The sequence below is a fragment of the Balaenoptera acutorostrata genome, chromosome 20 (genome assembly GCF_949987535.1).
Source record: "Balaenoptera acutorostrata chromosome 20, mBalAcu1.1, whole genome shotgun sequence".
Lineage (NCBI taxonomy): Eukaryota > Metazoa > Chordata > Mammalia > Artiodactyla > Balaenopteridae > Balaenoptera > Balaenoptera acutorostrata.
This window is the reverse complement of record NC_080083.1, coordinates 63,194,678-63,220,276: the sequence shown is the minus strand read 5'-3', so window position 1 is coordinate 63,220,276 and position 25,599 is coordinate 63,194,678. Positions and strand designations below refer to the sequence as shown.

The following is a 25,599-nucleotide window of genomic DNA, read 5'->3' as shown; positions in this document are numbered from 1 at the left end:
ATATATATATATAGTGACAACCTCCTAGTTCTTGAAAATGTAAAAGGAGATTTTCTCTTCTTACTTTCACCTAAATATAGAAATTATTTTAAGAAATTTACCTTCTTAACTTTTTTAACCTTTTAAGTCATGTATTTTTTTTTCTGCTGCAATTTTTTCTTAGATGAACTTGACTTTGTTACATTTTCCCCCTCAATCCCCTTTTTTCTTCTTCTACTTTTCTGCTAGTCTTCATTTAGACGTCATTTGTAAAATTCATTTCATTTTCTTCCAGCAGCATGGTTTTGAACCTCTTCATTGGGTGGTCAAATTCCTGCAATTGCATGTGTGGGTTTTGCACCCCAGATTCTCTGTGCAAATGACTGAATTACCCATCATTCTTTAGCTATAAACATGTTCAAATATGCTTTTGAGAAACTAAACATTCCTAAAAGTATTTCATACCTCTTCTTTTCCTTAGCTTTCATAATTTGTCACTGAAACCATGAAAAACCGTTGGTGGGAAAAACTGTTACTTCCAGTGGGAGGGTTTGAAAAAGCACCTTGGAAAGAATATGACTTCCCTCTGGAAGCTTGAAAGTAGCTGGTTACAAATGAATGAATCTTCTATTTTCTTTTGGAAAATTGAAAAGACACTTCAAGCTGTGTTTATGTTAGATTTGGCATCACACTGCGTGTATTGCAGATATTGCAGAAGGAACCCTGTGTGAAATTACATGAAAAACAGTGGTAAACTGAATTTCATTTAAGTGAGTATTTTTACAATTTAAATTTTGTTTCTGTTCGGTATTTTAAAATATATATATAGTTCAGAGCCTTTCCAGAAATGTAACAGAAGACCAAAGAAAACCACAACATAGCAATGCAGACATGGAGACCACCCCGAGGTGGATGAGACTTCCTGGGAGCAGCAAAAATACATTTTCCTCTTGATCTTGTTATTCTATCCAGAATTGGTAAACACAAAGCCTTTTCATATTATTTCAGCATCTTCGGAATTTGGGGTAAGTTTTTTTAGATCTTGGATAGTTATGAATGCAAAAAAAAAAAGCAGTGTTCATTTTCTCCTTTAATTCAACGGTATTCACCTCTGGGTTGTGAGATACCAGGCAGCAAATTCTCAGTTCTTTAGATTCTTTCAATGTCGTCTGTCCACCCTCTGTGAATATCCTACTACAACCCCATGTTCTTTGCTCTTTACCCGTTCTTTCTCTACAGCCCCTAAAGTTTTCACAAGCTACTGTCCGAGTGGGATGCCCGAAGGCAGCAGTGGCCAGTGCGTGGTCGGGTCATCCCGGGAGTCTAGGCCTGGGATTGGTCTAGGGGCCGCCAGGCTGGAAAGCGAGCCGGAGGCTGCGCCGAGGGCCGAGTCGTCGCCATGACAACACCGCCCAGCGCAGCGGGGCGGGGAAACGCGAGCGCCGACGTGCCTGCTCCCGACCTGCTAGGTAGGGGCAGCAGAGGCCCGGAGCGTCGCCAGGGCAACGGCGCCGCGCGGCCTGGGGGGCGGGGAAACGCGAGTGCGGAAGTCCCCGCCCCCGGCCGGCTGGGCGGGGCAGCAGAGGCCCGGAGCGTCGCCATGGCAACGGCGCCGCGCGCGGCCGCGGCCGGAGGCGTGGGGAAGGGGGCGGGGCCTGTGAGCTGAGCACCTCCCCCCGTCCCGCCGCCCAGCCGGCTCTCCCCACCCTCTGGGCCTGCTGTGAGGCTGCGACCGCTGCGCCCGCACGGATTTGAAACCTTTTTGTGGCGGCGGCGGTGACGGCGGCGGCCGCTCGGAAAGCTTGCATGTAGGGGCGCCAGGTTCTCGTTTATCCGATTTCCCCTCCGGGGTCCCCACACGCGGGTTCTCGGGTGGAATTTTGCGCGGGGAGCGGTCGCTCCGTGGGCGGGCCCGGGCCTCTCTCCAGGCCTGTGGGGCGCGCGCCGCGGGGGCCTCTGGGCGCGGGCGGCCGCTGCTTCGCGGGCGGACTGGAGTCCGGGCCGAGGAGGGCGGGGAGGCTCTGAGAAAGTTGGGGCGGGTCAGCATGTCGGGGTTCGGGCACCTGACGGGGTCGCGCCCGTGAGACGTGGGCGCGCGGACGCGGCGGGGCCTCGGCCCGGGTCCCCGCTCACCCCCCGCCGCCCCGCCCCACCCGGGTCGCGGCCCTGGTCTCAGGCCGGCGGGAGCACTTCCCCCCGGAGCCGGACGGCGTCCTGGGCCCTCGGGGTGGGGGGGGCGGCCCCTGGAGGCGCGGCCCCTGGAGGCCCGGCCCGCCGCCGGCCCGCCGGGCACGACCCAGTGTCCCGGGTCCGAGTGTTCGAGGGACGAGGGACGTCCATGCGAGCGGCCTATGTGCTGAGTGAGGGTCGTGCGCCCTCCCTGTTTACAGGGGCGTGGACACGGGATAGAAAAGGCCGGTGCGGGGGCACGAGCCGCCCCGCAGGGCTCAGGCTGCGGCCCAGCCACCCGTTTCTGGGGCCCCCGGGCCGTCACTGGCCCCCCGAGGCCTCGGCGTGCTCCCCCGTCTCCAGGGTGATGCCGGGGCGCGGTCAGTGCTCGGTAACTGTCCAAACACCCAGAAGGGCGAGCCGGGTGAAACAGGCACCTGTAAACCAGCTTCATGTACCGGAGGACGGTTTTCAAGTTTTGTGTAATGGCCCGCCATCTGTTTAAAGTATGGCTTGGTTGAACAAAATTGACTTTATGCAACTTTGAGGGGTGTGTTTGTTTGGGGCCTGATGTATGTGGGGTGGGTTCCTTGCTGAGCGGTGTGGCCGCTTTCCCAGGACCTTTAGTGTTTGCGGCCCGCTTATGCTTTGCTGACCCCTGTGACTGCTCAGCACCTTGAGGAGGTCTGAGCCCGTTTTGTAGCTGTCCACATAGACACAGGTTTAAAAAGAGACAGTGCCGGTGAGTTAGATAAAAGACATGATCCAACTGTATCGTCGCTATAAGCAAGACTCACCCAGTTTACTTCTTTTTTGCGTTTGCACTAATTTATGTGACTGGCAGGCACGCTCTAAGTATTTTAAACCTAAGTCAAAGATACAGCTTTCCTTAGTTTTTAATTCTAATAATTTAAATCTGCAATTCTAATAAATCGTAATAAAACTTTTTGATTAGCTGGGACTAAGTAGATATAACCTACTTATAAGATGTAATTTGTGTAGCAAGAATTCCTTGAAAGTTTGGAACGATAACTTAATTTTTTTTCATTTTGTTGGAGAATAAATAAGGGATAAGGAAAAGCTGAGTTTTAGCTTTTACCAAGTGTCACACTGATTTTTTATTGTGCTTTTAAAAAAAATGTGTACTCCAGTATTGCATGTTATTATAGCAATTATGATTGTCTTTTATTTTTCTCCAACTTCCTTATTATTTGGAGATATTGCTGATTCATATTTAAATGGGCAAGAGGTCAGATATGATGGATCTGAGAGCTAATGGTTTCAGAATTTTAGTCTGAGCTTTATGTTTAATTTCACGACTTTGGGTCTTTTTACTGAGTTTTCATTTCCTCTAAACACTAACATCTCCTGCCTGTGTCAAAGATTTGTTGAGAATTAGTGATTATTAGGAATCTTTTTGTTTTAGCCCTAGCTACAGGTGCTCTCAGGCATATGTTAGAGTACGTGGGCAGGATGAACTGTTTAAGCCTGGAAGTACACTTCCAGGTCAAAGCTGTGCTTAAAATTCTGGGTTTATGAGTTTCCATTTGTTTGTTCATCCACTTGAATAGTTGCTTTTCAGCTTTATGATCTAACATCCAGCAGTGGTATCATAGCCTTCTGTTACCAGGTACATAACTGATGGAGTTATGTATGAATGCAGCTAGTTATTGTAGGAATGCAAAACAAAACCTAGCAACCAAATAACACCAAGCCAACTAACCAATCAGAAAATGCACTTAAATAAAATTTATCTTAACCAAGTCTTGAATTTGAAATATGTTTCTTCTACTGTAATGCAGAAGGTACAATGACCAGTTTTGGTAAATAGAATTAAGGGCAATAGTATTTCTATTCTAGAGGACCTATTTGGTACTCAGAACAGAATTAAAAAAAAAAACAAAAAAACAACCACAGGCATACCTTGTTTTATTGCACTTTGCTTTATTACACTTTTGCGTTTTTTACAGATTGAAGGTTTGTGGCAGCCCTGCCTTGAGCAAGTTTACCAGTGCCATGTTCCAACAGCGTTTGCTCATTTTGTGTCTCTGGGTCACATTTTGGTAATTCTCGCAATATTTCAAACCCTCCACCCCCAAAAAGATTATGAATTGCTGAAGGCTCAGATGATGGATAACTTTTATTTTAGTAATAAAGTAATTTTTAATTAAGGTAGGTATGTACATTTTTTTAGCATAATGCTATTGAACACTTAATAGACTATAGTATAGCATAAACATACCTTTTATGTGCACTGGGAAAGCACAGTATTCGTGTGACTCGCTTTATTGCGATATTTGCTTCATCGCCGTGGTCTGGAACTGAACCTGCAATATTTCTGAGGTTTGCCTGTATTAGTCATGTAAAAGTAGGACATTAATCCCTTTAGTTAGCTTTTATTTACCAGTCGATTCTTCAGCTTCTATTATGTGCCGTGGAATGTGCTGGGTACCTACTAAGATGTGTCAGTCACGGTCCCTGCCTTTCAGGAGCATCTCACAGATGGTGGCAGACCTGTGAATAGTACACAGATGTGTAAGAAAAAGGTAACAGCGTGTGATGAATGCCGTGGCGCAGATGTGAGCAGTACACACTGAGATGGAGAGATGAGTCTGGGATGTGTGGGGCAAGCTCTACTCTGAAGTGATGTCTGAGCTGCATTTGCTGATGTCTCCATGCAGGGGGACCGCCTGTGTGATCCTGTAAGGAAGGGCTAGGAGTGTTTGTAGAAAGGCAGGGAGTTCACCGGTGGGGCATGGTCATCTGTGCGCATGTGTGCGTGTGCGCGTGTGTGTAGGGAGCTCAGAAGGCAAAGGCCCTGGCAGGCCTAACTTCGGGTTTGGATCCTGTCCCGTGGCAGTGGGCGGTGGAGACAGGAAGTGATGAGCGGAGCTTTGTACTTGGGACACCTCTGGTGCCAGAGAGGTCTGCAGCAGGGAGAGTTCGGGTGCGCCGGCGGTGGGGAGGGCTTGCTCTGAGAGGGCGGCGGTGAGAAGAGGCCCACGGGCAGGTTCTGAGACATTTCGGAGCGTTTGTTGCTGTGTTGGCTCACGGGGCTTAGCGAATGGGGACGGCGGAGGGGAAGGAGTCGGTGTGAAACAGCGCCGAGGCCCCTGACAGCGATGGAGGTCTCGGCGGCAGGGCGGACGCTCAGCGCTTCCGACGCGGGGCCAGAGCACGTGAGGATGTGCTCCCGAGGAGGCGAGTTGGGAGGTGGAGGGAAGAGCAGGCCTTGTTCCTCCCAGGAGGAGGTGAGCTTCCCACGTGGAGGGTCAGGGGAGCTGGAACGGCTTAGGGGCTTGGAGAGGGCTGGTGAAAGTTTCAGGGCTGCCTTGCGGAGGGCGAAATGGGAGAAAACGGAGGATTCCGGTGGGACCTCAGGGCGGTGCCCGTTTCCTCCAGCAGACCTTCAGCTGAGGAGCGAAGGACGGTGTCGAGCGGTCGCTGCCGTGCGGAATAGGGAGGAAACGACCCGATCGGCCGGAGGGGATTTTGGTGGGCGGCAGCGATGCGGGGGGAGCGCTGCGTCCGGTCCGCCGGCGGGGGCCTCATGAGAGGGGCGTTGCGGGCGGGCTTGCGAGAGCCGTGGCTGGGGGCGGTGCCCGCCGGAGCGGGGGGAAGACCCCCGGCGGGGCGCGCTGGTCCCCGAGGGAGCCGCGGGCTGCGAGGGACGGCCGGCGGGCGGACGCACAGGGGCCGGGGACAGGGCCGTCCGCGCAGGGGCTGCTGGTGTTGAGGTGGGCGCCCCGGGGAACGTTAGGGGCCCGCTGAGCAGAGGGAGGGCGTCTGTGGAGCAGGGCCGCCGACGGGGCACACCGGAGCCTTTCCCCAAACATGTGGTTTGTAAACCGGACACATTACAGCTTGGGGACCGTGCATGGCGTGGAGATGGTGCGCATCCTTACCAAGGCGTTTCGAACCTGAGAGGAACATGTGGGCTGTTGGGTATATTTTTAACGGAAGACATTTTGTCAGAAGCTCTGTGTCTGAGTTTGGGGGTCCACCCCCTTCATGTTCAGTGGTTTTCTTCCTGATTAGGAAGAAGTACGAGGACCAGTATTTTACGTTTTTTGGTGGAAGTTAAACATTTTACATTTACGTACGCTTAAAATCGCTTTCTTGGCGTGCAGTGTGATGAAGTTTTACACAGACTCAGAATGGGTTTTGATGACCTCGGGCGCAGAAGGCGCGCGGGGCGATCGCAGCGCCCCGTGTGCCCTCCGTGCGCCCCAGTGCTAACCCAGCGCGCCGCCGAGCTGTTCCGTGTGCCTGCGGCGTTTGCCTTTTCGGGGATGCCGTACGAGCGGGTGTCGTCGTCCGGCACGCGGCCCTCCGGGAACGGCGCCTTGCGCGTCGCGTCGTCGCGCGTGGACGCTCCCCCCTGTGGCGGGGCCCGTGGGCGCTTCCTTCCTCCCTCTGCCCGAGCGCTGTTTCGTTGTGTGGCGAGGCCACGGCGGTTTATCCATTTCCCGGGGGAGGGACACGTGGGTGTTTCCAGGGTTTGGTGGCTACAGAAGAAGAAAGCTGCTAGAAACATTACATCCGGGTTTGTGTGCGAATAGAGATTTTGCTTCTCCTGAATAAATGCCCAAGAGGGGGTTTCTGGCTACCCCGCTAGGGGTATGTGTGACCGGGTGGGCAGTGGCTAGCCTGTCCTCCGGAGCGGCTGCACCGCGTCGTGTTCCCCCCAGCAGCGCGTGAGAAGGCCTCTCGTTCTGCGCCCGCAGCAGCTTTGCTGGCGTTTGCCTTTTTAATTTCAGCTGTCCTAACAGGCAGGTAGTGATATCTCACTGTGGTTTTAATGTGCATTTCCCTAATGATTAATGATGTGAAGCATCTTTTTCACGTGCTTACTTCTCAACTGTATATCTTCTTTGGTAAAGGAACTACTTTTTTTTGCTGATTACTTTTTTTTTTTTAAGTTTTTTAAAATTTATTAATTTATTTATTTTTTGGCTGTGTTGGGTCTTCCTTTCCCTGTGAGGGCTTTCTCCAGTTGCGGCGAGTGGGGGCCACTCTTCATCGTGGTGCACGGGCCTCTCACTATCGCGGCCTCTCTTGTTGCGGAGCACAGGCTCCAGACGCGCAGGCTCAGTAGTTGTGGCTCACGGGCCTAGTTGCTCCGCGGCATGTGGGATCTTCCCGGACCAGGGCTCGAACCCGTGTCCCCTGCATTGGCAGGCAGATCCTCAGCCACTGCGCCACCAGGGAAGCCCTGCTGATTACTTTTGTTGGGTTGTTCGTTTTCTTATGGTTTAGTTTTAAAAGTTCTTTATGTATTCTTGATATAGTTCCTTTCTGAGGTAAATGATTTGCAGTATTTTCTCCCAGGCTGTAGCTTATCTTTTCAACTCCTGGAAAGAGTTCTTTGCAGAACAGAAATTTTTCATTTTGATACAGTCCAATATCAATTTTTTCTTTTACAGGTAGTGCTTTTAGTGTTATGTCTAAGAAATCCTTGACTAACCCCAAGTCATGAAGACTTTCGTCTATGTTTTCTTCTAAGAGTTTTATAGTTTTACATTTTACACTTAGGTCTGTTATTTATTTTGAGTTAATTTTTGTATACAGAGTGAGGTTGTTTGTTTAAATTTATGCATATGGATCCCCAATAGTTACAGCATCATTTGTTGTAAAAACTGTCATTTCTCCATGAATTGTACCTTTGTCGAGGGTCAGTTGTCCACATTTGTGTTGGTCAATTTCTGGACTCTCTAGTTTGTTCTATTGGTCTATGTGTCTTATCCTTTCACCAATACCACAGTCTTGACTACTGTAGTTTCATAGTGCATCTTAAATCAGGTAATGTGAGTCTTCCAAACTTGTTCTTCTTTTTCAGAATTGTTTCTGCTATTCTAATTCCTTTAACTTTCCACGTAAATTTTAGAATCAGCTTGTGTATATCTACAAAGAATACTGCTGGGATTTTGATTGGAATTGCATTAAATCTATAGATCAGTTTGGGGGTATTTAATACAACTGAGTTTCTTTTGATCTCTTTCATGAGTTCTGTAGTTTTCAGCATACAGATCTTAATATTTTAATTTTAAATCTTTTACAGGCTGAATTATGGAAATGGGAAGTGAAGAAGAAAAATGGGAGAAGCTGGATGCGGAATTTGATCACTTTGTGGTAGATATGAAGCCCTTTGTTCTAAAATTACCCCATAGGTCAGGTAAGATTACGTTTGAAAATTACGTTCTTAAAATTAATTTTTTTCTTTGTATTATTTAGTCGAATCCATGAACGTTCAAAATGAAAAGTAGATTCATTTAATAACAGTTTTCATCTTAAGCTGATAAAGGATTGTTTACCTTGAGCTGTTGGAGGGTAAACAAATTTAGTCATGATGTCCTACTGAACTGTGGAAAGGTATTATTACTGTGAGACCACTTCTCACACGTCATGAGCTTAAATTGCATGGGTCTTTAAAGTTAGCTGAAACTGTTTTTTCCTGCGTCTTTTTCCTCCTACCATGAAGATGGTTCCTGTTTCAGGAGCCTGCTGTCCACCTGTCTCTGACCCTTTTGTTTATCAAAGCAGAAAAGAATCTGTTCGTCTTACATGCTCATTGGTTGACTGAATAAAATCAAGTGTGAATGAGTTTTTGTTGCCAACTTGTCTGCAATTCCTAACCTGTTCTCCTCTGTGAGTCTTTGTCTCAAGTAAAAGATGTTCAGGTAATTTAAGGTTTATCAGAGAGCAGTTGAAGAGAGTTTGAGGAGCAAGGAAGATTCTCTGAGTCATAGTAGGCGCAAGGCTGGCCGTAAAGGTAAATCTGATTTGGGAGCTTTTGCGAGGAGGGTTCGGAGTGGGACCAGGAGACTGGCTTTTACCCCAGTGTTGTCCAAGTTCCCTGTTTCTGTGAGGTATCTGAGTCAACTTCATATTCAACATGAGGAGCCAGCTCAATATTAGATCTTTATTCCAGGGAGCTGCGTTGGGAAAAGGGAGCGTAGTGTATGAGTTAACGCATTCTGTGGTCACCCGTTGTACCAGACAGGGCCTGCAGCCTGTCCGAGTCGAGGGTGGCTTGGCGTGGTCTTCCCTTCACGCCTCTTCCTCTGCCTTCTTCTCTTGCCTTGTTGGATGGTAACCTCTTCTTTCTTCCTCTGCTTTTCTTAAAATGAACATTTCCTGTCCCGTGGCTCATTCATGATTAGTTGAATTAGTATTTAATGATATTTCTATACCGTGTCCTCTTCTGATACTCACTGCCTTTTTTTCCTTCTTGTCTTAGATCTGCTGATTAGAATAAATGTATATTAAAATCTCTCATTATAAATGTACTTCAAACTATCCTCATATTTCATCTTCTTTTTTTTTTTAAGATGCAGTATCAATTTAAAAAAATAATTAATTTATTTTTGGCTGCATTGGGTCGTTTTTGCTGCACGTGGGCTTTCTGTAGTTGGGGCGAGTGGGAGCTACTCTTCCTTGTGGTGCGTGGGCTTCTTGGGGTGACTTCTCATTGCGGTGGCTTCTCTGGTTGCAGAGCACGGGCGCTAGGTGCGCGGGCTTCAGTAGTTGTGACTCGTGGGCTCTAGAGCACAGGCTCAGTAGTTGTGGCGCACGGGCTTAGTTGCTCCGTGGCATGTGGGATCTTCCCAGGCCAGGGCTCGAACCCGTGTCCCCTGCATTGGCAGGCGGATTCTTAACCACTGCGCCACCAGGGAAGTCCCTCATCTTCTTTTAAAAAAGGATTTGGGGTACATAGAATTGGATTAATTGTAATCTTTGGTTCATGACTCATTGTCAGTATGTATTGGTACATCCCTGACCCTCTTTTATGTAATTACTTCATAGTGAATGCTCAGAAACTCACATCCCAGTCAAGAACCTGAACATTCATAATAACTTAAATTTCATTATAGTTAAATTCTACTTTTGATAATGGTTTTCCCCATTATTTTAAATAGAGGAATTAATTTTTTTCATTAGCCAAGTTGTTGTACTAAGATCTATTCATCAACTATTATGTGGATTTCAGTTTGCTGCAGGGCATATAAAAATACATAGTTTGAAAAACTGTTTGCTTAAGTTTATCAGTTTTAGTTTGTATTTTCTTTTTGCCCAAAGTATGCCCGATATTTCAAGAAGTTTGTTTCGTGACTATATAATTTTCAAAGCTAAAAATACAAAAGTTATTTAGAGACTACCTTTCATACCTGTAGTGATAAATCCAGTATGAGCAAAGTGGTAAATCTGCCCAGGGATTTTTGTAGGTAAAACAATAAATGAATATGACCTTTAGAAACTAAGAGATTGAAGCAGATTTGTGATTTGTGTTAGATATATAATCCTCAAATTGAGTTAGACTGATAAAAGATTAGTGTCAAAATGGTTTTCCTGAGACCTAAAAACAATTCTGTGTTGAGGTAAGATAAGATAGTCAATAGGTCATTATATGTGGATTAAACTGTGCTACATTTTTAAGGTAGCTTTTAAAGGGATAATTATTTTTCAAAATTACATGTAAATATGTAACCCTCAATTATTTTTAGAGAGGTTAAAAGAAATTCCTAAATAAATCATCCACAAATCCCTGAAGATTACCAGTTTTAATAAATAAAACATTTGAGATTCAATTTTAGATTAGGTTTAAAATGCTAAATAAGGTTGCGTTCTCTCTCTCTTGGTTTGTGTAATGAGAATTACAGAAAGAGTTTTCAACACAACTGAAATTATTTTAGAGATGGTTTTACAGCAACATTTTTGTCTCAGAGATTTACTTGGTAGCAATCCTGAGGTCTTATTACTAGTTAATAGATAAAGTTAAACTCTAGACCAGGGGTTGGCAAACTGTAGCCCCTGGGCCACATCCAGTCTGCTGCCTTTTTGGTAAAGTTTTATTAGAAAACAGCCATAACCGTTCGGCGACGTGTGGTGTGAATGGCGTGTGGCTGCTTTCATGCTGCAGCGGCAGAGTTGGGTAGATGTCACATGGCTGCAAAACCTAAAATATTCGCTGTCCGCCAACCCCTGCTGCAGCCTAGAGCGGATGTTTTATGGGTCTTTAATGCAATGTTTTATTTTCTGAGAACTCAAGTCTCTAACAGCCCCTGTGTATTTCTAGAGCGGCAGAGGTGTGCACTTTGGATTAGAAAACTGTGTGAGCCTTCAGGAACAGGAGCGGGAGTCACAGGCAGGAGGAATCGGAATCTGTATGCAAAGCTCTTACTGCACATGCTCAGGCGAGGGGCTCTCGAGGGCCCTTTCACCCACCGCCCTGAGCCAGGGACGCTGAAAACTTTACCTTCGTACATGGTAGGTGTCTTTGACCAAAAGATGCGTTAGTTTGTTTCTCTAGAAGTGTCAATTTATCATCCCATTTGGGAATGGTCATATTATTAAGTTACAAGTCCTAGATAATATGTTAGCTAAAACTAGTTTTTTGCTCCCTGATTCAGTTTTTTCCCACCTTGAATGGAAATCAGATATTGAGCTCTAATGGAACCATACTTAATTGATTTAGTCATCCTGCAGTATTCTACAATATTTCTTAAAAAATTAAAATGAATTTTTAAATATTGAGCCTTAATTTCCCACTAATTTTCACTGGATTATGTAATGATTTATGGATGTCAGTAAATTCTAGTTTATTAAGCTCTTCTATATGTATTATTTAATGTAATGAGAGGTTGGATTGAATGACTTTTTAAAGTTTTTTTAAAAATTTATTTATTTTTTATTTATTTATTTTTGGCTGCATTGGGTCTTCGTTGCTGCGCGTGGGCTTTCTCTAGTTGCAGCGAGCAGGGGCTACTCTTCTTTGCGGTGTGCGGGCTTCTCATTGTGGTGGCTTCTTTTGTTGCAGAGCATGGGCTGTAGGTGCTCGGGCTTTAGTAGTTGTGGCACGCGGGCTCAGTAGTTGTGGCTCGCGGGCTCTAGAGCGCAGGCTCAGTAGTTGTGGCACACGGGCTTAGTTGCTCCGCGGCGTGTGGGGTCTTCCCGGACCAGGGCTCGAACCTGTGTCCCCTGTATTGGCAGGCAGATTCTTAACCACTGCGCCACCAGGGAAGTCCCGGTCCATCTATTCTTAATGACCGAAGGTAGAACATTTTCTGAAAGAGATTCAGATGTTGAAATATGAGTGTATTGTATCATGCTTTCCCTTTCACACTCATTTTATGGAATTGTAGGAAAGGGCTTTATTTTACAAATGTTAATCATGTAAAGGCCTAGAGACCTGTCTTAGACTTTTCAGCTAGCTTGTGGCAACTAAATTCTAGGTCTTCAAGTCTGTTGTTCCTAGATGAAGAGATTCCTAATTTTTATTTCTGATTTTTATTGATTTTGGTTTCTCTGCCTACTGATGTGTGTGTGTGTGTGTGTGTGTGTGTGTGTGTGTGTGTGTGCAGAGTAGTTAATGATCACAGAAAGAAATAGGAGAGCACAAGATTTAAAAAGAACTTTTCACTTATCTTTTCATACAGCTAATATTCCTTTTGTAATATAAATCATTATTTTTAGATGTATCTGTCATGTAATTTTATCATTTGTCAGATTTCTTATACAGCACAACTAAAATGTAAATAAGTTATCCATTTTATGTATTTTAATATTTCATTGAATGATACATTTTTATATATTTTTATGTAATTGAATTTGAGTATTTGAAAGGTTGTCGCTGAACTTGATGGAAATCTTAACTGATTATCTCATATAGTACATTTTGAAAGAATAATTTTTCTAATTTTTAAAAATCAGTCCATCTATTTTGATGAACCAAATCCAGCACAAGCCAAAGGGTCCAGCCCAGAAGGATTACCAGACTGGGTGATGGGTGAGCTGGGGAACGGTGAGCGCAGATTCAGCGAATCACGGACGCTTTCTTCTGGAGAAGATTGCTCTTTGGTACAGTCGCTGACCCATGTCCACAGGTACGCCATGAACTTGGGGTTTCAAGTGTGTTTCATTATTTAGCCTGTCTTTGGAACTGGTTAATACATTCCATTTTTCCATGTTTTTTTTTATGGTAAGTAGTTGGTTTACTTTATATTTTTGCTGTGAAGTTGAGGGCTATGAAGGCATGTTGTATAGGTAAAATAACAGTTTTGCTTTTCCATTTATTGTATATTCAAGATTATGTTATGTTTTTAGCTGCTTTTTGGATATATGTTAAATATTTTTATCTATTCCATTGCTTGGAAAGTGGTGCCTGAAAATCTTTAAATGACACAATTCTCTGTTTTCCTTTATGACAAGCATTAATTAAGAACATTTCACTGACTTCAACCAAATATAACATCCTCCATATCCATCTTGAAGCTTATGCTTGAATTTTTCTCCTTTCCCCCTCATTGAACAGTATTCATTTTGATTTAATAAAATAATGAATGCAAACATAAACCCTATTAAACTGTGCTTTCTTACTAGAGTACTAAGCTTAAATAGGATTTTTAGAACAAATAAAAGTGAACTTCTGAGTTTTTTAAGTACACAATAAAACAATTGTTGCTGCAGTATAACTTTTGGCCTTTAGGACGGATAGATTTAAATTGGACTTTTATCAGATTTTGAGTTTTACCTTTGGCACTGTTCCCTGAAATGTTAAAATATTGGACAGTGTCAATTCATACGTCACTCCTCACCATTCTCTTGGTAATTTTAATTTTTGGAATTTGATTAGGTTAACAATGTAATCTCTCTTTTCTGCTATAATTTTCTTTGGTTTATTCCTTGAAAGATACAGAAATCTTATTAGTAATATGAAATGTCTTCATAGTTGATATAGTCTGGTTATGTTTTTCAGACCTCAGGTATTATGGTGGAAAAGAACAGGTGAACATAAAGCAAGAGATCCAGTCCATATGACATTTTTTTATTAGAAAGGGGAAACAAATTAATATGGAACAGGAAGAGGTGGTATGATTAAGGACATGTTCGGAAGAGTGAGAAGGAGTGAGTGGGTGAGTCCGTAGCAGGTGGTGTTGAACACTAAGTTCGCCTTCCTAGGAGATTCAGAAGCAGAAGAGGTGTGACTGTGGGAGTTTGTTAGCCTTGTAGCAGTAAGCGGGGGTGTAAGGAGATTGTGGTCTCTTTACAGAGACTGCCGCAGGGACAGTGTTCTTCCTGTCTGCACGGTATTTCCAGTGCCTGGCCCTGGGCGGGCACCTGTGACAAACGGCATGAGTCTTAGTTTTTGGTGAGTGCGTACACGAGGCAGTGAATGGGCTGTTAGGCACCGCCACACATTGAATTTATTCTGGACACAACCCCTCTGAGACAGGCATATTGTGGCAGAGAGAATGGCTCACAAGGATTTGCAAAAAGTACTGTTAGAAAAAGTTGAGGGAAGGATAAATTTTGGAAGAAGTTAAGAGATGTATGGTTGCAGGCTACAGAGATGCCCTGTTTGTGTCCTAACCTTTTTATATTTTTAACAGTGCAATTAGTAAAGACAATGAAGCAACTGGAAAAGGCAAGTCTCTTTCTAGTCGAGTGCTAGAATTTCACTAAGGCCAAGGCCAAGTAGGGCTGCAAAAACAAATCTCAGGGGTATCTTTACTTACATGCTTCTCTTAATTTAACTTGATCTATTTAAAAATTTGAATTTGCACATACATTAATTAACAGATATTTGTAATTTTACGTACATGAAGGCACTTAAAAATAAAACTAACATTTACTTCATCTAAAGGCAATACAATTGATTTAAAACCAAATACAAAACGTGTGAGATCAGATCAGTAGTGGTGGTGGAATCTATTGATGGTCTGTCTTCATATTTTTTTCTGAAGTTGTTCCTTTGCTCTGAGTGGTCATACTGTGCTGCTGAAAAAGTTAGAATCTGCTCGTGTTGACCTAATACATCTCCTCCGTTCTGCAAGACATTGTTTAAAAAGTTTAAGAGACTTATAATATTTGACACATGTATGTTTCTGTAGTGAATAATTGATTGTTACTTAGAACTGAAGTTTAAGGCTGCCTCATAAATGTTACAACCACTTCAACTTGTCCTTTGAACGTCCCCTTTAATCTTAAAAGATTTTCCCCCTTAGTGTTTCTTTTTTGATCACTTTATAAAATCCTGCTTTACTTAGACCTTTTTGTATGTGAAGTATTTCTAATGGCATTTTAGATTATGCTGTTTGTGTCCTAGCCTTTTTATATTATTAAAGGTGCAGAGTCCTTTTGAAGCCGCTTTGTTAGGACTCCCTATTCAATAGAGACGGCACCTTTCCTTTACCTTTATTCTTCCTGTAGGATATGGCATGCAGCCTCATTCTAGACACGTTAGCAGTATTATGAGGTCATATCCTATCAGGCTTGTCATCATGCTTTTTTCCACCAAATACACATTGCACACTAGTAAACTTAGCATTTCACTTCAGACAGTTTCAACACATAACTAGTCCTGTCCTGGTTTTATCCTTTGCTTTCCTTTTTCATAGTTCTTGGTGTAAGCTTATGTTATTACCCATGGTTTATTTTAGAAAAACCACTTTCCAAATTGCCTTGCCATTTTATTAGAGATAGTTTATTGTATTTAATGTCAAATAGCTGTTGCTTTTCTTGACAATGAAATACTTGAATTATATTTGAATTTGGAGCATGGTTTTACAAAATGTTTCTAGTGAGACCGTAGACATAGATCTCCTCCCTGTGCAGTTTGGTTAATTTCACTTAGACAACCGTGAGATATATCCATGTAAATTACTTCCCGGTCATCTTTCAGGTGCTTACCATTGAGAGACGGTAAAGATCCTAACTGTCTTTGTGGTACACAGAGTTTCAGGGGGCCCCGAGATCCTGCTCTGGGTGTTGACAGCCTTGTACAGTCCCTCCTCCTTGAGTGTGGGCAGGACCTGTGAGTGGCTTCTAGCCAATAGAATATGGCAGTGGTGATGGGCTGTCACTTCCATGAATACATTGCGATACATAGGACTCTGCCCTGCTGGCAGACTGGCTCTAGAGGCTTGCTGTCTTTTCCTTGCTGGCTTGAAGAAGCAGGCTGCCGTGAATCCCATACCCAGAAGGAACGGAAGCTGCTGACAACCGTGACAGTGGGGAAGCAGATTCTTCCCTCATTGAGTCTCCAGATGAGAACCCAGCTCTGGGCAAACCCTGATTGCAGCAGCCTTGTGTGGCCTTAAGCAGAGGACTCAGCTCAGCTGCACCTGCACTTCTGACCCACAGAAACTATGAGAAAATGTATGTGTTGTTTAAAGCTGTTACGTCTGTGGTAATTGGTTATGCAGCAGTAGATGACTGATACAGTTTTTATCCTCATTTTAGAAAATTATACAGTCTGTGTATGGTACATGCTCTTTGTAAAAGTCTCAATGTAGAACTATGAAGAGTAAAAAGAGCCCTTCTCTCCATGTTCTTACTTCGCTTCCCTCACGAGAGGTAGTTGGCATCAACAGTTTGGTGTGTATCATTCCATAGTACACACATACCCACACGTATGTAATTAAAAATGATAAGTTGGCTTGTACTACGTGTAGTGTTCTTTTGCCACTTAACTGTGTCTTAATCCTGTGTCATGTAACCTGTGTAATCTTTTTCATCACAGGTAATAATCCGTAGCGTAGATTTACTGTACCTTACCCGTCTCGTTGCTTTTGGTTCTTTAGTGTTATAGAGAACGCCTTAGTTGGCATCCTGGTCCATGTATCGTCACGCGCCTGTGTGTGTGGGGGCTATTACTGATGCCGTGGCTGGGCACAGGAAAACATTTAATGGGCGAGCTGTTGGTGGGATTAGTTGTAGGTTCAGCGTCTTGTGCAATGGTAACAAAAATATATGGGCTAGTGTGGAATGATCTCTAAGGTATATAAAGTTCAAAAGAAGTACATGAAAGTGTAGTAAGCTTCCATTCGTGTGTGTGTGTGTGTGTGTGTGTATGTGTGTATTTTAAAGAGGATATATGGATACGTATGGGTACGCCTGCATGGAATATTTCTGGGTGCCACGTACGAAACTGTTTTACCTTTAGGGAGTGGGAGTAATCTGGTGTGAAAAGTTCAAAACTTTTTGGACACGTGTCTCTGTTATTTTTAATAATCACACATTTTTTGATAGTGTCAAGTTGCCTTCCAAAATACTATCTTATTAAAATGCTTGGGCATACACACTATTTACAATAGTGATGCACATTAATAAATCTAACCATATATAGCAAATATACAGATTTAAACATAAGAATGAAATTTTCCCAATAAATAATCTCAATGTTTGTGGATTTCACTTGTATTTCTGGTTCGTTAAAATAGGAACCAAGTGAGGCAAGTTGTACGTTTATGGAGCACTTACTGTATGCTAAATACTCTTCTAGAAATATTTTGTAAGTTATCTGATTTCATCCTCTCTGTAATTCTGTGAGGTTGGCAAAATTGCCCTTTGTATTTATTGATGAGGTAGCAGCTTCAGTAAGGTCAATAAACTTTCCCAGTGATGGATTCAGTATTGGAATCTAGGTCTTTGTGATTCCAGACCCCATATTCTTTCTGGTGTTCCATGTAGGCATGAGTACTTTATGCAGCAAATATGGAAACTTCACTATAATCCATTTTTTCTCCACTTGAGCTGTGTTAGCAATCTTGGGCGACTATACCTTTGTTCTTGGTTATTTCTAGGTTGAGTTGAAATGAGGCAGTTTGCCTTTGCTCAAATATCACTTCTGACACTTGGCAACCATGTGTCCTCAGGCAAGTTACTTACTTTCTCTAAACCCCAGTTTCGTCACCTGTAAGATGGAGATGGGGGTAGTACTAACGTCAGAGTCGTGTGGGTGAAGTGAATACTGCACGTCGAGCCTCTGACACGGGACCTGTCAAAGTGCTGGCTGTTGCTAACGCCATCATCAGTGGTGCGGGGATGGTTACTTTAACAGGCCACACAGGGGCTTGCTTGTTAGAGTGACTGCTCTTTTGCTTCTCTCGTTATCTAATCTTCCCAAAGGGTATTGTCTTAAGATCCATTGGTCATTAATTATTTTCAGTTCCTAAAAGTCATTCTGTGTTCCTGAGAGAAAGAAATTAATGGCTATGCAGAAAAGTTCTGATTGTAAGTATGAATCCTGCACACTCTCAGAATAAAGAGAGGTAATAGTATTTTAGAAGAGGCTTTTGGGAGTTCCTTGGTGGTCCGGTGGTTAGGACTCAGTGCGTCCACTGCCGGGGCCCCGGGTTCAATCCCTGGTCAGGAAACTAAGATCTCGAAAGCCACACAGCACGGCCAAAGAAATAAAAATATAAATAAAGTAAAAATAAAATAAAAGAGGCTTTGAATCAGTCTTTATTTAGATAATTCAGCAAGCCCCCTTTTCCAGGATAGAGGGAACACAGTGTGGCTGGCCCTGTTTTTAAACATTTTATCACAGCATGTGTTAGAAGCTGCCTAAGTGATATTAGACTTCAGTTCTTGTCATCTCTGTGTGCTTTTTTCTGTGCATTATCACAAAGACAGACACAAAGATAATAGGTTTTATTCTTGTCCTCCTGTACTGTGAAAAATGTTTTGAAGCTTCGTTTTAATGGCTTGTAATTATTTTTATAACTTTTCAGTCAAGTATGATGTGGTCTGGTAGCTTATCACCAGAGTGTAGTCAGGTTCTGGGTAGGGGAAGATGAAAAAGAATGATGTAATACCCCTTATTATTTCTACTGGAAACTTTGGTTAAGAGTTATGAGTTAGGAGAAAGCAAAGAGGAGAGATGTGGAATCAATGCCGACCTTTAAACACTGCTTCACGGTGGAGGAGAGACAATGCTGCTTATTTTAGAGGACTTCACTGCTGAAAAAGAAGGCAGCAGTTGTTTGCATTTCCTCAGATGCCACTTTATGAAGGTCATCATCCAGATTGCTTAAGAATTCTAGGAGCATGCAAGCAGAATTATTATTTATTATACATTACTTTTACCATATTAGATTTAGGTTAACTTTATATAAATTAAAGTTTTATCTTTTGATTTATGTTGTGTCCTTCAAATAACAAATATGTTCATACCTTTAAGAAAGGACTTGGAGAATAATTATCCTATTTTAAATGAGTATAGAGGACTATAATTTCTGCATCTTGCTTTAATGAGATCTTTCCATGGGTTGATGCCAGATTTTAGTTTGGCATGAAGAATCTAATTATAGTCCTGCCCTTATGGAAAATATGATTTGCTTTACAATGAGCCTCTTTATGATGTGGTTTTCCAGGAATGCATTGTGGCGAAGAGCTGAGACTGTGTCCTTTAAAAATGTCTCCCAGTACAGCCCGCGTTTCATGTGCTGGTGCAGTTTAAGAACATCGCCAGCAGATGGTGACCAAGTATAATGAAAAAATGTACTTATGGTTGAGTATGTTGATCTGTGTGAAAAAACATTTTTCACTTTAAAAATATTGATTTAATTTTTAGTCTGTATACTCAAACAACTATAGTAGATAGAATCTTTTAAATTTGTTAAACTCCATTTCTATATGTAAATGGCACTGCCCTATAAATAGCCCCTGCTTCTAAATTGTTAGATGAATTTATGGGGGAGCTTATCATTACCTTTCCTTCCTAGGGATTCTTTATGTCCATTGGCATAAATAATTATGGTTAGGGTTACACGTAGTAAAACATCCTTAAATATTATTCACAAAAAGTACATTCATTTTATTTAAGAATTGCCCTGTTGATTAGGCAAAGATACATTCTGCTGTAGTACATTACGTATCTTCATTCCATACGTATGCTACGTATATTCTGCAGCAGTATAATAGAACACCCCGCAGTGGTGGGAATGTTCTGCAGCTGTGCTGTCCAGTATCGCAGGCACTATTCACAAGTGACTGCTGAGCACTTGCAGTGTGGCTTCTGTGGCTGAGGAATTGAATTTTGGGTTTAATTAGTTCAAGTAGCCATATGAGATTAGGGGCTATCAAGTGGGGCTTGGAGTTCTAGACCTGGGTCTTCCTGCCAGGTGGAGAGCTGCTGTCTAGGTGGGAAGTGGGAGGTGAGTGTTGGTGCATCTAAACTGCCTCTGCCCCCGGGAGAGACCTGTGCTGTGTGCTTACTGCACTTCGTGGGTATCTCCCTTCTTTGGTGAGGATCGCCCGTGATCAGTATCTAGTAGCTTCCTGTTGCTCAGTCTAAGGTTTAAGAGGACCTCTCCCCAACAAGTCTTTTTGGAAGAAAGAAAAATTAATCATTTTTCTTAAATTAATGAAAGAAAAGTCAATCTTTTTCATCATTGTGTTTGGAGAGAACGTTTAGTGAGGAACAAATAGGATTAACTTGGTCTTTTTGCCAGAATGGACACTTGTTAGGTAGACGTTTAACCTTGAGCTCTAGGGGTAAGACTGCTTCATAAACAAGGGGTGGAAACTGTTTCTTAGGATCCTCAATAGAACAGTATGTTTCACACACTCATGGGACCATTAGCTGCTCATTAATTTTCAACAGTGATGTGCTAATTAAATATCATTCTTAGGTATTTACCAAGGCACAGCCTAGTGACAACAATTTGTAACTGAGATGGAATAGCTTTGAAAATAATGGCCTTGCATTTCTTTTAGACTTTTTTTTTTCATTGAGTCAGATTTTTGACAAATTTAGTCACTTCTTCCTTTTTAAAATTTTTTAACGAGTGGGGCTTTGTAATAAGTATCTCTTTGTTTCACAAGCAAGTTTCTTTTTGTGAGATCATAATATTGAACAGTTTAGTTCTGATTGTTCTTTTAAACAAAAAAGGATGACAGTAAGCTTATGTGTGTTGTAAAACTTAAAGGGAATTAAAATACTCTCTTGAGTGTTGATACTATTAAACCAGAGATATATTAATAAACGTTGATTTAAATGAGTGACTTTTAAAGCTGGTTTTAAATTTTAAAATCAAATGTGTTATTTTAAAGTAGGAAATGGGGAAAAATATGAAGTCTTAAAATGTTTATGAATCTCTGGTCATTTTTTGCTTTTGTCAAGCTTCTCATTTATTTAAAATTTAGTTTTGTTTTTCTTTTTTTTTTTTTTTTTTTAGGATTTTCTTATTTATTTATTTATTTATTTATTTATTTTTGGCTGTGTTGGGTCTTCGGTTCGTGCGAGGGCTTTCTCCAGTTGCGGCAAGCGGGGGCCACTCTTCATCGCGGTGCGGGGACCGCTCTTCATCGCGGTGCGCGGGCCTTTCTCTATCGCGGCCCCTCCCGTCGCGGGGCACAGGCTCCAGACGCGCAGGCTCAGCAATTGTGGCTCACGGGCCCAGCTGCTCCGTGGCATGTGGGATCTTCCCAGACCAGGGCTCGAACCCGTGTCCCCTGCATTAGCAGGCAGATTCTCAACCACTGCGCCACCAGGGAAGCCCCTTGTTTTTCTTTTTATTCCTAATAAAGTTCCCTTTGAAATATTAAAATAAATATGTTGTGGATCCGTGGAAGTTACTTTCATTTTCTTACTTTCCGTGTTATTTGATACTTTACTGCGGTATTAATTGTTGCTAATTATTTTTATGTTTCATTGATATTTAGCAATACCGTAAGAAAACTATTCTGCAGATGGTATATAACAGTATTACTTGCTGCTCAGATGAATGCAAAGATGTGAAATCTAAAGTTAGTTCTCATTTTAGTTTTCTGATTTATAAGGCAGTAGTTGTATTACTCTTAAGAAGTTTTACCTCTGTGAAGCATAGCATATATGTAAAAAGTGTATGAAAATGACAGGCACAGTTTAAAGAGCAGTTAGAAAATAAACATCCCTACGCTGCTAACCCAGCCAAGAAATAGCACATCACTACTCCAGGAGACCTTCCTCCCCCTTGTCCTGAAAGGCCAGCGCTCTGCATTTTGTGTTGATCATTTCTTTGCTTAGATCAAGATAGAGAACATGACCAGCTCTCCAGAAACCTCTCTCTCGCTCCCTCCCAATCATTTATCGTCCCCGCAAAAGGTGGCCACTATTCTGCATTATATCAACATAGATTAGTTTTTGGTTCATAAAAAGGTGACCACTATTCTGCATTATATCAACATAGATTAGTTTTTGGTTTCACTTTTTTCCAGCTTCTTCTGTTCAACATTATGTAGTGAGATTGATCCGTGTTGTTGCATTTAGCAATGGATTTTTCTTTTTATTTTATTACTGTGTGAATATATCACATTTTTATGTCCATTCTGCCATTGTTGGATGTTTGGGGCTTTCCCAGCTTTTAGCTATTACAAATAATCCTGTGAACATTCTTTCACACGTCTTAGTGCACATATGTATACTGTGTTGACTTGGAAGTGTAATTACGGTAGATACTGCCAAAGAGTTTTCCAAAATGGTTATAGCAATTTACATTTCCACCAGTAAGGCTTTCAAAGTCTGTGGCTCCTCATCTTTACCAGTACTTGGTTGGTCAGTTTCTCTTAGCTTTAGCAATTCTAGGCTGGTGGATGTGAGTTTTAATTTGCATTTTCCCTCATGACTAATGATATTGAGCACACTTTTCTATGCTTGTTGACCATTTGGGTATCTTCTTTTGTGAAGTTCCTGTTTGTTATCATTTTAATAGAAATGGTTTGTCAGTCTTTTCTCCATTGATTTTTTGCAACTCTTTATATATTCTGGAAACAAATTCTTTGATACATGTATGGCAAATGTCTTCTCCCACATTCACTGGTATGTTCTGTTGAACAATATTTAATTATAATATTATTTTTAGTCAGTCATCTCTGATATTCTTTTTTGTGTGTGTCCTGTTTAAGATTTCTTACCTTGCCTGTCTCAATATCATGGGGATACCTTCTAGAAGCTTCCTAATTTTACCTTTCTCATTTGGATATGTGCTATATCTGGAGTTGATTCTTATGTATGAAGTGATGTAGGGGTCATCCCCCCACCCCTCCTGTGGATAAATGATAGCCATTTGACCCAGTATCATTTTAAAAAGCTATTTTTCCCCACTACTATAGTTGACAGCATTATTGTAAACCAGAAAATCTTACTTGTGTGAGTTTCTGGACCCTTGTCTCCTCCGATGGTCTCTTTGTCTGTGTACTAATACTACACTGCCTTAGTTACTGTGGCTTTAAAATAAGTCTTGATTTTTGGTAGTGTAGTGCATGCCCTCCAGGTTTCTTCTTCTTTAAGACTGCCTTGACTCTTTTTGGTCCTTTGCATTCCCATATAAATTCTAGAATTATCTTGCCAGTTTTAATAACACACACACACATGCCCCTGTTGAGATTTTGATTGAGAATGCATTGAATCTGTAGATCAATTTGGGAAGAATTAATATCTTTATAATATGGAATTACTCCAAGCCCCAGGCAAGCAATGCTCTGCTCTCTGTCACTATAGTTTTGCCTTTTCTAGAAGTTTCATATGAGTGGAATCATGAATTATGTAGTCTTATGCATCTGGTTATTGTTTTTGAAGTTCATGTGGCATGTGTCAGTAATTCATTCCTTTTTATTCCTGAATGGTATTTCATTGATGAGTATATTACATTTGTTTATCCACTGACTAGTTAATAGATATTTGGATTGTTACCAGTTTTTAATTATTCTGAATCATGCTGCTATGGACATTCATATACGTTTTTTTGTTTGGACATGTGTTTTTCATTTCTTTTGTGTAGATATCCAGCAGTGGGTTGTGTGGTAAGTGTATTTTTAACTTTTTTAGGGAATCAAACCATTTTCCAAAATAGTACCATTTTACATCCCCATTAGCAATGTGAGTGTTCCAGTTTCTTCACATCCTCAACTCTTGGTATTTTCTGTGTTTTAGATTTTGGCCATTGTAATGAGCATGTTAGTGGTATCTCATTGTGGTTTTAACTCACATTTTTCCTAACGACTAATGATGCTGAGCATCTTTTCACATGCTCACTGGCCATTTGTGTCTCTTCTTCGGAGAAATGTCTATTCCAATAGTTAGCTGCTCCCCACACGCCCAACATACAATAATTACTATAGACATTTCTAAAAAGGAGAATAATAGGAGGTACAAAGAAGTCCATAGCAATTCTGAAATCCAGTTGGGCAAATGTTGGAAGTTCCTTAATTAGGGCTCAAGATCTGGGTATAATACTCCATGTCTCCTGGCTCCTCCCACTAGGTTTTTGATTCCATTTTCTGAGTTATCCTTTCTTTTTCATGAAAAATAGTATGTGTTTGCGGTTGGGTAGTTTGTGTTTGCAGGTGAGTAGTTTTCTTAGTCTGCTTCCTTCCAGAAGAATTTTGGGTGTCCAATGATCCCTTTTCATTTTGTACTCTGTCCCTTTCAGTCCAAGGGCAGTGATTTTGCTGATATAATTTTCTCAAAACCTTTGTAGACCTCCTATGAATCCTATGTGTGTTCACTCCATTAGACAAAAGCCACATATACTAATCTCTTTTTAGGTTGGGTTACTTCTCAGAAGATTGAAGGACAGTGTCCTTAAGTTTTTCAGAAGCCCTGTTGTTTGAGATGCACACCCTTAATCTTTTTAAAGGTCTTTATGTGTGAATGTACTCTGATGTACCACCTTTGATCTTTTTGATCTTTTTTTAAAATTATTTATTTATTTATTTATTTATTTTTGGCTGTGTTGGGTCTTCGTTTCTGTGTGAGGGCTTTCTCCAGCTGCGGCAAGTGGGGGCCACTCTTCATCGCCGTGCGCGGGCCTCTCACTGTCGCGGCCTCTCCCGTTGCAGAGCACAGGCTCCAGACGTGCAGGCTCAGTAGCTGTGGCTCACGGGCCTAGCTGCTCCGCGGCACGCGGGATCCTCCCAGACCAGGGTTCGAACCCGTGTCCCCCGCATTGGCAGGCAGACTCCCAACCACTGTGCCACCAGGGAAGCCCGATCTTTTTTTTTTTTTTAATAAATTTATTTATTTTATTTTTGGCTGTGTTGGGTCTTCGTTGCTGCGTGAGGGCTTTCTCTAGTTGCGGCGAGTTGGGGCTACTCTTCGTTGCAGTGCACGGGCTTCTCGTTGCGGTGGCTTCTCTTGTTGTGGAGCACGGGCTCTAGGTGCACAGGCTTCAGTAGTTGTGGCTCGCGGACTGTAGAGTGCAGGCTCAGTAGTTGTGGCGCACGGGCTTAGTTGCTCCACGGCATGTGGTATCTTCCTGGACCAGGGTTCAAACCCATGCCCCCTGCATTGGCAGGCTGATTCTTAACCACTGTGCCACCAGGGAAGCCCTGATCTTTTTGATCTTAACAAAAGGTTTTTTGATTTATACTGTTGGTTTAATCTCTAGGCAGTGCGCAAACTTAGCTTGGGTGCCATTTCTTAATTGCTCATATTTTGCCTTCTGGAGAGACTAAGAATTTTTAAAACCATGAAGCCCCAGTTCCTTTTTCTTTAATTGTCCTTCACTTAACTTCTTACTCTCCTTGCATTTTACTGTAAGCAGCAAGACATACTTTGCTTGGAAATCTACTTAGCTATAGCACTCACCCAATTCATTAGGCATGTTTTCTATTTTTTGTGTTATTGAAGATGATGGTGTGGCTTTCTACCACTGTATAAAAAGGATTTCTCACTTCCTTTTGAGC

At 42.3% G+C, this 25,599-nt stretch overlaps 1 protein-coding gene across 14 annotated transcripts in view; it reads left to right on the top strand.

The window, feature by feature from the left end:
• The first annotated feature begins 1,677 nt into the window (after positions 1–1,677).
• The window catches only part of CEP112 (centrosomal protein 112), a 417,120-nt gene continuing 393,198 nt past the window's right edge, over positions 1,678–25,599 (top strand). For 6 of the 14 annotated variants that reach the window (XM_057536332.1, XM_057536337.1, XM_057536333.1 and 3 more), the window contains exons 1-4: positions 5,082–5,399; positions 8,210–8,323; positions 11,225–11,415; positions 12,859–13,031. In XM_057536332.1, coding sequence (XP_057392315.1) covers positions 8,218–8,323; positions 11,225–11,415; positions 12,859–13,031 — 470 coding nt within the window. In that variant the 5' untranslated portion in view covers positions 5,082–5,399; positions 8,210–8,217. The other 8 variants (XM_057536328.1, XM_057536329.1, XM_057536331.1 and 5 more) reach the window with 8 other exon arrangements.